The following is a 13,262-nucleotide window of genomic DNA, read 5'->3' as shown; positions in this document are numbered from 1 at the left end:
TCCTTGCTTCTGCCTTCGTTACCTTAGTTCCATATGCTTTGTTTCTTCTATACTTTGTTTCTTCTTTACTCATCTTCCCAACAGATTTTCAGCCACTTCTATGCACCAGGTGTTATGTCCTGTTTAGAACATACATGTCTGTCTCTCCCAATACTTGCAACAATCCTTGAAGGTGGGATCCTTGGAATGACAGTGGCTAGGGTCGGGATGGAAGGGTTTTTATTTGCTGCCTCTGCGATGTCGGGCCGGTCACATGTATTCAGTTTCTTTGTTGGTTAAATGAAGATAGTATTTCCTACTTTGGAGAGTGGCACCGATCAAGTAAAATAAGGCACATAAAGCCTGTTTACAGGGCCAAGCCCACAGTAGGTAATTGGACCGCTTAGAATAAGGCTTAGCTTCGAGTGACGAAAGAACTCAAAATAGTGGCTAAAACAGGATACAAATTTATTTCTGCTGTTTAAAAGGAGTCCAGTAGATATGGCAGGTCGCAGTGTCAGGGACCCAAGTCCCTTTTGCCTTATTTCTCCATAATCCTTCGCCCATGATTCAGCTTCATAGTCTAAGATAGCTGCTCAAGCTCCAACCAACAGGTCCACGTTCCAGCCAGTAAAAAGGAAGCTAAGTCTGAAGAAATGCATTCCTCCTGTGAGTCCCATGCAAACCTTCCATTTTTCATTCCATTTTTCATTCCATTGACCAGAAAGAGTCACACCTAGCTGTGGCATTAGCAAGGCGAAAATAATTTAGGGCTCATACTACATTTATTGAACATTACATCTACAGTGTATTTATTTCAGCGATATATAAGGACATCCTTGTCTAATAAAGGCATCCTTATCAGGTGAATTATAGTGTAGATATTTTAAGACAGGAGAAGCTTTGTAATTGTGTGTGAGCAATCTCATTGCTAAATATACCCACTTTTTGTTGGAGAAGGCATTTAATGAAGTGATTCTAAAAATTTTGTCTACAGAGGAAAATGGTGGCCTCAAAACACATCTGTGCTGTCAGACATCAGGGCAGGGCTACCCTTGGGGAAGTAGGGTCTGACTGAGCAGGATATGGTTGTGGGGGCCTCTGGGGAGCAGGCAGTGGTCTGTTTCTTGACCTGGGTGCTGGTTGTGGGTGGGCTCAGTACACAAAAACTCCTTGAGCTGCACATTTAGAGTCTATGAACTCTTTGGTATCTATGTTCTAAAGGAACATATTAAGGAATTCCTTTTCCTGGTGTGTTCCTTTCCCTTGAAATACTACAGTGGCTTTGCAGTTACCTTAGTTTTTAAAAGACTCCCATCTGAAAGAGATCCATAATGAAGCGTTGATGGATGCAACTACACGGTGTCTGGGATTTGCTTCAAGATAACCCATTTGGGGGCCATCTGGGTGGCTCAGTCAGTTAAGAAACTGACTCTTGATGTCGGCTCAGGTCATGATCTCGCGGTTGTGAGACCAAGCCCCGTGTTGGGCTCTGTGCTGAGAGCATGGAGCCTGCTTGGGATTCTCTCTCTCTCTCTCTCTCTCTCTTGCTTTCTCTGTCTCTCTGCCCCTCCCCAGCTCACGTGCACATGCGTGCGCTCTCTCTCTCTCTCTCTCTCTCTCTCAAAATCCATAAACATTTTAAAAAATAATAAAAATAAATAAAATAACCCATTTGGGGTGGGAATGGGGAATGCAAAGGGAGTAATAAATGAATCAAGATTAACCTGTTGGTAACTACTGAAGTTAGTCTAATGGATAAATGGTGTTAATTATGCAATTTTCTTTACTTTTATATATATTTTTTGAGTTTTTTTTTTTTTTTTTTTTTTTTTTTTAATGGTAGCCGTAACAAAAAACCGAAAGGTGACCCATGCCCTTTGGAGTATTACTTGCAGGTGGGCTAGGACTCCTCTGGGACCTCAGTTACCACTTACAGAGCATGTCAGTTAGGAGAACTGTTTTTGAAGTCGGACAGACCAAAGCTCTGTCTCTCTCTCTGCGTGAATTAGGTCCATCACGTAGCCTGTGTGAGGCTTGGATACCATCTGTAAAACAGGGACACTGATTGTTCTCACAGGACAGTTGTAGGTGAACGGCGTTCCGTTGTAGATACCTAGCTCGGCGCCTGGCTCAGAGGAAGGGCTCAGTAAATGAAGGCTGTCAGAGATCGGACCCGCAAGCCCACATCACGCAGAACAGGACTCGGAGTTGAAAGTTTGTAGTGGGGGGAGACCCGGAGCAGCCCCCCTTAGAAAAAGCAATCCAGGAGTCCCTGCTGTAGGTGGAGGAAGAGCCTAGTCTGCCGGTGCCGGTGGAGTGTGTGCACCGAGGGGGCCGGGTCACTGGCTGCCGGAGAACTTCGTTTACATGTGAGCCCAGAGCCCCGATCCTCACGCTTGTCCGGGGGCAGAGCACCCACCATTCGGAATGCTCTTTGCAGAACCCCGTGAAAGGTTTCAACACACGATTCCGTCCCACAAACTAAAGATGCTTTTCCAGTGGAAACTACGGGCCTAAGGCACGCGTGGGCTTCAACAGCTCAAGAAATAACAGTATAGAAAATATTACCGAGGAATTACGTCAACGCCTTTCCGTCAGAAAACGTGATCGTAACAAGGACACGTGCAATTTGCTGTCCCTCGCCTCTTCGTTGTACGCAGAAGCAGGCTCCCCAGGGTTAAGAAAAGTTGTGGCGGAAGATCCCCAACGTAAGAATGTTGTTGCGGCAGAATTTCTTCCTTTGACGTGGGAAAAGATGCCCATTGTTGGGATAACCATTGGTTTTGATACAGGCAGGCTGAGTCCGAGGACCCAGGGAAGGTCCCCCAGGACCAGCCGAAGGGGTCCTTGACTTCGCGCAGGATAGAAATCAAATGCAAGCCAGAGAAAGTGAAAAGACTTTATTGAATAGTGTCAGTGACAGGTAGAGAATAGCAGATGGATTGTCTGGGAGACTTGGAAAGGAAAGGAGAATGAGTCTCATCACTGCTTGGGGTTAGGGGCTTATGTTGGAAAGGGGTCTAAGGTACGTGTTTCTTCAGGAGTCCAGGGTGGCGTCCGATCAGAGGTGTCAGAACAACAGGTTCCATAAATTCCCGACAGTAGAGGTATTGATGCCAGTGTCAGCCTGGAACGTGTTTGGGATCCGGCTCCTCTTAGACATTATCGGGTGTCTGGGGGCCAAGGACAAAACTCAGACAAGAATTAACTTTCTTACTTCCCCCTAGAAGTGGGAACACAGCTTCTTTGGCTCATGCAGAAATGAGACCTAGCAGAAAAACAGCAGAGACGGACCCTTTCTAAAATGGAGGCCCTTCAGCCTCCCTACCTCAGTTTAGGCCAAGTTCAATGCTGGTTTTTTAAATTTTTTTTTTTTAACGTTTATTTATTTTTGAGACAGAGAGAGACAGAGCATGAATGGGGGAGGGGCAGAGAGAGAGGGAGACACAGAATCGGAAGCAGGCTCCAGGCTCTGAGCCATCAGCCCAGAGCCCGACGCGGGGCTCGAACTCACGGACTGTGAGATCGTGACCTGAGCTGAAGTCGGACGCTTAACTGACTGAGCCACCCAGGCGCCCCACAATGCTGGTTTTTTAATACGAGTCCTTCTGCATCTATCCTGCGTCAGCAGAGAAGTATCTGACAGCATCTTAATTCGCACGGATACATTTCTATTGCTATTTTGTCTACCTTGAGTGCCCATACCTGCTTCTTCATCAAGTAAATGTCCACTCACATTTCAAAAGTCAGCTGGTTTGTCATCCAATTCATCATTCCAAAAGTGTGCCACACACTTATCTGACACACTCCGCCGAAAACCTTCTTCTGTAAGAACACCAGGAGGAGTAGCCGGTATTTACTGGGCACTTCCTTTATTTATTACGTACCAGACACTATGCTAAGCACTTGACCTGTATAGCAACTCAGTCAATCCTCACCACAACCCCACTTCCTATTATCACCGTGTTGAGATGGGTCCCCTGGACTGGAGAGCTTAAGTAATCTGCCCAAAGTCACACAGCAAGTGGGAGCTCCCCAACCTGAATTCAGCTTGCCCTCAAAACTCAGCTTTCTTTCAGATCATTGATTTCTTCACCTGTCCTCCTAATTTGAGTGTGTGTTCCTTGAGTTTAGGAACCACATCTTCTCTAGGTCTCCAAGGGCTGACGTGACCCCTACAGCACACAGCAGGGGCTCATGACCGAGTTGTTGGTATGGAGTCAGCTCTCCACTTTAGTCAGCTGCTCTTAAATGAGTACATTTGTAAATATTTGTCTCTCTTTACGTATGAAAATAGGAGTGAAAAGATCATGTGGACTCTTGAGGTTTTTTTTCATATGTGCCGTTGTGATTTCCCCCACAGGGAGGTGAAGAATATCGATCAAAGAGCATTGGATCAAAAGAAGGCAAATCGCATGTTCATCCAACCTTCAACCTTCATTGAAGAGTCCCCCGACAAGAAATTTAGAGGAAGCCATGAGAGGGAGATGGCGTTTATTTCAAGGTTTGTTCTGTTTTTCTTTCTTTTTTTTCTTCTTTTTTGATGTTTATTTATTTTTGAGAGAGAGAGAGAGAAAGAGAGAGAGGCAGAGAGAGAGGGAGACACAGAATCCGAAGCAGGCTCCTGGTTCCGAGCCATCAGCACAGAGCCTGATGCGGGGCTTGGACTCACGAACGGTAAGATCATGACCTGAGCTGAAGTCAGATGCTTAACAGACTGAGCCACCCAGCTGCCTCTTTTCTTTCTTTCTTTCTTTCTTTCTTTCTTTCTTTCTTTCTTTCTTTCTTTCTCTCTCTTTCCTTCCTTCTTTCCTTCTTTCCTTCCTTCCTTCCTTCCTTCCTTCCTTCCTTCCTTCCTTCTTTCTTTTTCTTTTTCTTTTTTGTTTTGTTCTAATGTTTATTTATTTTTGAGACACAGAGAGAGAGCTCATGCGTGCAAGTGGGGGAGGGGCAGAGAGAGGGAGGCAGAGGATCAGAACCGGGCTCTGCGCTGACAGCAGAGAGCCCGATCTGGGGCTCTGACCCGAGAACCATGAGATCATGACCTGAGCCGAAGTAGGACCGTGTGACCGACTAAGCCACCCAGGCACCCCTCAAGGTTTGTTCTAACAAAGACCGTGGAAAAGTGGAAATGTGACCACTGTCAGAATTCTTAATGATTGGAAATGTTGGGGTTCAGAGCCGACAGGCAAGAAAGAATTTTTGAGACATCTTTGGTGCAAAAAGGTGGTTTTACTAAAGCAGGGGGACAGGACCAGTGGGCAGAAAGAGCCGCACTGGGGTCCTCAGGGGTGACTGATCATATACTTGGAAGTGAGGTAAAGACAAGGGGACTTTTCCAAAAGGTTTTTCATATGCTAAGGAAGACTCACATCCAGGAAGCTTAGCTATCGTCAAGCTAAAGTTGTTTTTCCTGCTAGCAAAGCATGGACTTTAAGACTGTTGGAAGTTCCTGGAGGAACGTCACACTCTGCTTGTCTCAAGGACCTGTCAATGGGCTGCGGGTTATAAGGAAATTTAATTTTATCTACATTTCTTCCTGCCTTTGTTCCCCACGTCACTAATACATGGAAAAGAGCACATGAAGGTTTACTCACTTTTATGTGTTATTCACCCAACTCTCATTTTCATTATAATTCATGGTAGTAGCGGTGAGGTTTGGGAGTGAAGGGGGGTATGTTTGTGGGGTTTAGAGCTGACAGCCAAGAAAGAACTCTTGAAGACATCTTTGGTGCAAAAATGTGGTTTTAGCAAAGCACAGGGACAGGACCTGGGGGCAGAATAGCTGCGCAAGTGTGGGGTTGACTATTTTATGAAGTAGGGGGAGAGAGTCCAGAGGTAGTTTCCAAAGAGACTTTCATATGCTAAAGACTCACAGATTCCTGGGGCGCCTGGGTGGCTCAGTCGGTTGAGCGTCCGACTTCGGCTCAGGTCATGATCTCGCAGTCCGTGAGTTCGAGCCCCACGTCGGGCTCTGTGCTGACAGCTCAGAGCCTGGAGCCTGTTTCAGATTCTGTGTCTCCCTCTCTCTGACCCTCCCCCATTCATGCTCTGTCTCTCTCTGTCTCAAAAATAAATAAACATTAAAAAAAAAAAAATTTAAAGACTCACAGATTCCTGGAAGCCTAGCTATTATCAAGCTAAGGTTGTTTTCCCCTCTGGCAAAACATTAACATTAAGACAGTAGGGGGTTCCTGGAGGAATGCTATTATACTCTGTATTTGCCTCAAGTATCTGTCAATGGGCTGCAGGTTATAAAGAAATCCAGTGTTACCTGCCATTTCCTTCTTGCCTTTGGTCCCCAGATCCCTATGGAGGGGTGATGTTGGGGCTCCAGGAAACTGAGTCTCTAGGTTTCTAGAGATGAGGCTATTGATAAGATTGCCTTTTGCTTCTAATTTAGTAAGATATTTGTCAACTGATAGATATTCTATCGTTTGTTTTCTGTCCTTTGTCCATTCCTGTGTTTGGGTAGCGGGGAGTGTCCAAGGACTATCATACATATCCCCCCTGGGAGGAGGGGTTTGTGCTAGCTTGTGCTTGGCCCTCCGCTTGCCTTAGGCTCCCTCATCAGTAGTAAGAGTTACCAGTGATTTTGTACCTCCTCTGTGCCAAGCATTTGTACTTTATGAACTGTACGTCAGTTCAAACCAGCTCGAGCGGGGGAAAGTCCAGTGGCTTCAATAACTGAGAAGGCCACAGACAGGCCAGCTGCAGGCATGTTGGACCTAAGGGCTCAATGACATTTTAGGTTCTCTCTCTCTCTCTTTTTCCCTCCCACCCCCTTTCCCTCTTTTGCTGGCTTGTTTTCCAAGCTGCCTTTGCCTACAGAAAAAGGGGGCCACAGACAGCCCCAAGTCTATGTTCTTACTGTCTATGACCTCAGAGGAAGAGGGACATTCTTTCCCAGCCTCTGTAAACCAAGCTTCATAAAAGTCTGATGGCTCTGCTTGGGTAATGGCCCTACTGATCTGTGTATAACACAGTATTTAAGTATTCTTGAACACTGTGTTCAAGAAACAGTGCTATTTGATTAGCCAGGCCTGAGTGTCCCTGTGGCCTGAGAGAGCAGGGCACAGTCAGTGACATAAGTTGAATGGGTGAGATGCCATCAGACAAAGACAACATGTCTACTTTATATCTCATCAAACCCTATTAGATATCATCACTGATGGGGTTTGGGGATGATGGTGGGGTTCGGAGCTGATGGCCAAGAAAGAATTCTTAAAGACGTCTTTGGTGCAAAAAGGTGATTTTGTTAAAGCACGGGGACAGGACCCTTGGGCAGAAAGAGCTGCACTGGGGTCATACCCGAGTAACTAACTGTATACCTTCAGGTTGGGAGGGCGTTATGGATAGAGTAAGTCTCTAAGATATTTTGGAAGCAAGGTTTCCAGGACCTTGAGGGGCTAGCTGTGTTAGGCAAATGCCATTTGTTACGGTTTAGTAAAACATCGGTCATGAGACCCTTCAGATGTATATCAGGGGGTCATACGCTTGGAGTAGGATTGCCAGCATATATCTTGGGGGAGTTGAGATAAAGGAAGTTTCGAAAGGAATTTTTATATGTTAAGGTAGACTTACGGGATCCTGGAGGTTGGGATAATGTTAAGCCAAGATTCCCTTTCGTCCCTAGCAAAATGTCATCATCGAGGCAGCTGAGCTCCTAGAGGGAGGTCACTCTGCCCGTTTCAAGGACTTGTCAGTGGGCTGTAGGCAGTAGGGAGTTTAATTCTTTTTGCCTTTGTTTCTCACATCACCATGGCAAGTACTTAAACCCCCTTACATCTATTTTTTTTAATCTTTTAATTATTTTTGAGAGAGAGAACATGAGCGGTGGAGGAACAGAGAGAGAAGAAGAGACAGAATCTGCAGCAAGCTGCAGGCTCTGAGCTGTCAGCACAGAGCCCGAAGTGGGGCTCGATCCCACAAACCGCGAGATCATGACCTGAGCCGAAGTCAGAGCTTCACCGACCGAGCCACCCAGGCGTGCCCCAAACCCCCTTACATCTCGATGAGGGTGATATTAGGGCTCCAGGAAACGGAGTCTATAGGTTTCTGGAGATTAGGCTTGGATAAGATTGCCTTTTTCTTGCAGTTGACTGTTATCGGTAGACTGAAGGAGACTCCTGTCCTGCATGACTGTGACCTCTATCAGTCAGCCATCTTGCTTCTTTCCTTTTCCCCTGTTCTTGGGCAACCAGAAGTGTCCGAGGAATATCACACATTCCCACCTGGCAGGGGTGGGGGGTTGCTGTTAGTCTGTACTTTGCCCTCGGCTCCCCCCACCCCTCCATCAATCACTTCCATTTTACTGAATGGAAGGAAAACTGAGGCACTGACAAGCCAAGTAAACACTGACTGAAGGCCTACTGTGCCAGGTCCTAAAGATACAAAGAAACAAATACAGGCAAACCTTGTTTTGTTGCTCTGTGCTTTGTGGCACTTTGCAGATGCTGCATTTTTTTTTTTTTTTACAAATTGAAGGTTTGTGGCCCCCGTACATGGAACAAGCCTATTAGCGCCATTTTTCCCAACAGCATTTGCTCACTTCCTATCTCTTTTTGGTAATTCCTGCAGTATTTCAAACTTTTTAATTATATTTGAATTACTGCAATCTCACGATAAGACTTTTTTTTTTAATTTTTTTTTTAATTTTTTTTTTTAACGTTTTATTTATTTTTGAGACAGGGAGAGACAGAGCACGAACAGGGGAGGGTCAGAGAGAGGGAGACACAGAATCCGAAACAGGCTCCAGGCTCTGAGCTGTCAGCACAGAGCCCGACGCGGGGCTCGAACTCACGGACTCACGGTAAGACTTTAATGGACGAGCAATTGGTTGTAGGGATGAGCATCCGCTCCTGGTGAAGACACTATGAAGATTGTTGAAATGACACCAAAGGATTTAGAGCATTCCGTGAACTTAGTTGATAAAGGGCTCCGGTTCTGAAAGAAGTTCTATGGGCAAAATGCTATGAAACAGCACTGCATGCTACAGAGAAATCATTTGTGAAAGGAAGAATCGATCCACGTTGCAAACTTCACCATTGTCTTATTTTAAGACATTGCCACAGGGGCGCCTGGGTGGCTCCGTCGGTTAAACATCTGACTTCGGCTCGGGTCACGATCTCAAGGTTTGTGAGTTCGAGCCCCGTGCCAGACTCTGTGCTGACAGCTCAGAGCCTGGAGCCTGCTTCGGTCTACGTCTCCCTCTCTCTCTCTCTCTCTCTCTGCCCCTCACCAACTCATGCTCTGTCTCTCTCTATCGCTCTCAAAAAATAAACATTAAAAATTTTTTTTAAAAAAAGAAAAGAAGTTGCCACAGCCACCCAGCAGCCTTCGGTAACCACCACCCTGATCAGTCAGCAGCCATCAACACGGGCGGCAAGACCCTCCACCAGCAAAAAGATTACCACCTACTGAAAGCTCAGAGGATGGTTAGCATTTTTTAGTAATAAAGTATTTTTCAGTCAGGCTAGGTACATTGTTTTCTTAGATATAATGGTATTGCACACTTAATAGACTGCAGTATAAGCTAAGTGTATTTTTTATATGCACCAGGGAAACTGAAACAATAATTTACTAGCATTATTGCAATATTCACTTTATTGCAGTAGTCTGGAACCAGACCTGCAATATCTCAGAGATATGCCTCTATTTTTAAAAATATTACTTTAAGTGCTGTGTTATAATAATTGTTACTATTACTTTATAATATCATGGAGGTCTAATTTACCATAAAATTTGCCCATTTTAAGCAGACGATTCAATTAATTTTAGTAGATTTACAGAGTTTTGCAACAACAGCTGCTACAATCCAGTGTTAGAACTTTTTCATTATCCCAGAAAGATCCTTCATGCTTGGTTGTAGTCAATCTGTTACCCTCTCCGTTTTCAATTATCTCTCTGGAAATGACATATAATATTGCCACTTTATTTCAAGAGCCAGATATTACGGTGATGTTAGTTTCAAAGGAGACTGGGAAATGTAGTTTAAAAAAAAAATCTGGACATATTACCATCTTAGACAAAAACTGACTCCGTCGCTAAAGAAAAAGGGAGAGTGGGTGATGGGTTGGTAACTAACCATCTCTGTCACAGATAGATCATGTTATACTCTCCATTTTTGAGAAGAAACCAAAGCTTAATGGGTTGAGAAATTTAGCCAAGGAAACTTTCCAATCTTTTTTTTTCTTTTTTAAGTTGATTTATTTATTTTGAGAGAGAGCGAGAAAAAACACGAGTCGGGGAGGGGCAGAGAGAGGGAGACAGAGAATCCCAAGCAGGCTCTGTGCTATCCCCGCAGAGCCAGACTCGGGGCTTGATCTCCTGAACCACGAGATCATAACCTGAGCCAAGATCAAGAGTCCCACGCTCAACCAGTAGAGCCACCAAGGCACCCTGGAAGCCTTCCAGTCTTAAAGGTTACAATTTTAATTTTCCTCTTAAAGAGGAGAAGACCACAATTTTTTTTTTCCTTTTTTAAAAAATTTATTTTAGAGCGGCACCTGGGTGGCTCCGTCATTAAGCATCTGACTTCCACTCAGGTCATGATCTTGTGGTTCATGAGTTTTGAGTCCCACATCTGGTGAACTCATGCCCCGCTTCAGATGAGCTCGAGCCCTGCTTCTCTCTCTCTCTCTCTCTCTCCCCCTCCTGGGATTCTCTCTTTCTCTCTGCCCCTCGCTTACTTGCGCTCTCTCTCTCTCTCTTTCAAAAAAAAAAAAAGTATTTTAGAGAGAGAAAGCGTATGAGCAAGAGGAAAGGGCAGAGCGAGAGAGAAAGAGAGAGAGAATCTCAAGCAGGCTCCATGCTGAGAATGGAGCCCGACACGGGGCTCAATCCCACCACCCTGGGATCGTGACCTGTGTGGAAATCAGGAGTCGGACACTCAACCAACTGAGCCACCCAGGCACCCCCAGAATTTGTTGATAATGGCAGTTTGACGTGAGACCCACCGGCTTGAACCGCGGAATCTCCCAGGATCGATAGTGACTCACTGATCTGTCAGAAATGATCCCTCTGATACCCACCTTAGATTCTCGGAAATATCAAAAGCCAACTCATTTTAATTTATTTAAATTAATTTAAATTTAATTTAATTTATTAATTTATTAATTTAATTTAATTTAATTTAATTTAATTTAATTTAATTTATTATTGTTGCTCCCCCCGACTTTCCCATCTTCTACTTACTTCTTAATCTAGTAACTCCTAGCTGACCCTTAAAACCCAGCTCAGGTATTACCTCCAGGAAGACTTCCCTGACTTGCCTACTCGGGGTGCCCATTGTGTGCCCTGCACTCTCCTGATCGTGCCCCACAGAACATCGCCTACTTCGTCACAGACTTGCCTGTCCGCTTGTCCATCTCCCCAGAGTGACGATTTGGGGAGCTCTCTCAAGAGAGCTTGTTTCCTTAGGGGCCAAGTTCAGTGCCTGGCACCCAGCAGGCCCTCAGTCAGCGCTCAGAAGATGGATGAGGGGACCCTGCGCCAGTCATTTGCTGTTTGCCGTTGTCATTGGTTCATTTGTCAGCTTTTTCTTTCACCATCCATCAAGATTCCAGCGCAACCTTTGAAGAAACCACACGGGGTTTTGGATCTGAGTTTTGTAAAGTCTTTTTGGTTTCCCCCCACAGGAAGGGAAAGGAGGGGAGGAAACGAGAAGCAAGACAGAAGTTGAGCCTCTCTCCCTCGTCACTCTCAAGCCCTGATTAGTTCTCTTCCCTGGGACTAGGAAGCTCCTGCAGGAGCCCAGATATTTCCACCAGGTAGGGTAAAACAAGAGGAGCAAAAGGAACCTGTAGCCAAAGACTGAGAAACAGAAACAGGGAAACACTCCACGATAGTTTTACAGTTTTTCCGAGGCTGAGTGAAAAGCAGAAGTGGTTTTTGGTTTCGTTTTTATTTTGTTTTTTTTTTTTTTTTTGCTTGGCTAACCACATTTACTCACGCATTTACTCTTTCGCCCATTATCTTATTTAAAATACTACAACTAACAGTGTTTTATTATACTATGATAAGGGCCACCGTTTATTAACTAAACACATTAAGCTCAACACGCTACAAACATCACCTCATTTTAACCTTCGCAGCAGCCATATGAGTAGAGGTTACCCATTGTATTTTACACGGCAGCAAGCCCAGGTTCACAGAGGCTTCCAAAGTTCCCTGCGGTAGACGCTGAATAAATAACAGTAGCTGGCACACAGTCCCTATTTTCAAGGGGCTCACAACCTGGTGGAGAGAAGGCAGGTGTATCAACAAATTAATGCCCTAAGCTCCAGAGGTGCTTACACAAAGGGGACCCAGGAGCCTTGCAGAAACACTTTACAGAAGCGTGGTGTCCCTTGACCCACATCTGGGAAAGATAAGAAGGTGTCTGCCAGGCAGAAGGAGCGGGTGAGGCAAGAGACAGGCATTCTTGGTGGACAGAGCAGCGGAGGCAAAAGTTCAGAGGCAGGAATTAGCATGGCAGGGGATCAAGAAAGTGTGTGACATGGGGCACCTGGGTGGCTCGGTCGGTTGAGCGTCCGACTTCGGCTCAGGTCATGATCTTGCGGTTCGTGAGTTCGAGCCCCGCATCAGGCTCTGTGCTGAAGGCTCGGAGCCTGGAGCCTGTTTCGGATTCTGTGTCTCCCTCTCTCTGACCCTCCCCCGTTCATGCTCTGTCTCTCTCTGTCTCAAAAATAAATAAACGTTTAAAAAAAAAAAAAAGAAAAGAAAAGAAAGTGTGGGACAGGGTTCCCGGGAAGGTGAACCCAGAGAAGATCCTTTGACAAATCAGGAAGGGATATCATCTGTGAAGCACTTTGTTTTCTTTTTTCTTTTTTGTTTAATGTTCATTTATTTTTGACAGAGAGCGAGACAGAGCATGAGCAGGGGGAGGGGCAGAGAGAGAGGGAGACACAGAATCCCAAGCAGGCTCCAGGCTCCGAGCTGTCAGCACAGAGCCTGACACGGGGCTCGAACTCACAGACCGCGAGATCACGACCTGAGCCGAAGTTGGATGCTCAACCGACTGAGCCATCCAGGCGCCCCAATTTTCTAAGTCTCAGGGACCTGCTGAAAGATATTAACAAGAGAACCACATGATCATACTTGGATCATACTTGGGTTTTAAAAGTCCTGATGGCCGATGAAGCAGTAGAAGGCGCTTTGGCTCTAAAAAGATCCGGGGTTTTGAATCTTTGCCCTGCATCCTCAAGTACCTACGTTCTCTGGGTCTGTTTCCTTGGCCGTAAGAAATGTGGATGGTTGCTACGTGGAGCAACCAAAAA

The 13,262-nt window shown here is 45.5% G+C and overlaps 1 protein-coding gene and 1 long non-coding RNA gene across 5 annotated transcripts in view; one reads left to right on the top strand and one right to left on the bottom strand.

Annotated features, from left to right (window-relative positions):
- The window catches only part of FAM227A (family with sequence similarity 227 member A), a 70,930-nt gene that overhangs the window by 52,964 nt on the left and 4,704 nt on the right, over window positions 1-13,262 (top strand). For 3 of the 4 annotated variants that reach the window (XM_053894817.1, XM_053894815.1, XM_053894813.1), the window contains one exon: window positions 4,346-4,486. In XM_053894817.1, the coding sequence (XP_053750792.1) occupies window positions 4,346-4,486 (141 nt within the window). Of the gene's footprint in view, window positions 1-4,345; window positions 4,487-11,621; window positions 12,457-13,262 lie in introns of those variants that run through there. The other variant, XM_053894814.1, reaches the window with a different exon arrangement.
- LOC128774923 (uncharacterized) lies at window positions 9,648-11,626 on the bottom strand. Its single transcript, XR_008419438.1, has 2 exons — window positions 11,332-11,626; window positions 9,648-9,884 (listed from the first exon to the last, which is right to left on the bottom strand). It is a non-coding gene; the product is annotated as an uncharacterized LOC128774923 (long non-coding RNA).

This window comes from Panthera pardus, unplaced genomic scaffold (assembly GCF_024362965.1).
Source record: "Panthera pardus isolate Hobbes unplaced genomic scaffold, ASM2436296v1 HiC_scaffold_6, whole genome shotgun sequence".
NCBI lineage: Eukaryota > Metazoa > Chordata > Mammalia > Carnivora > Felidae > Panthera > Panthera pardus.
This window is presented reverse-complemented; position numbering and strand designations above follow the sequence as displayed.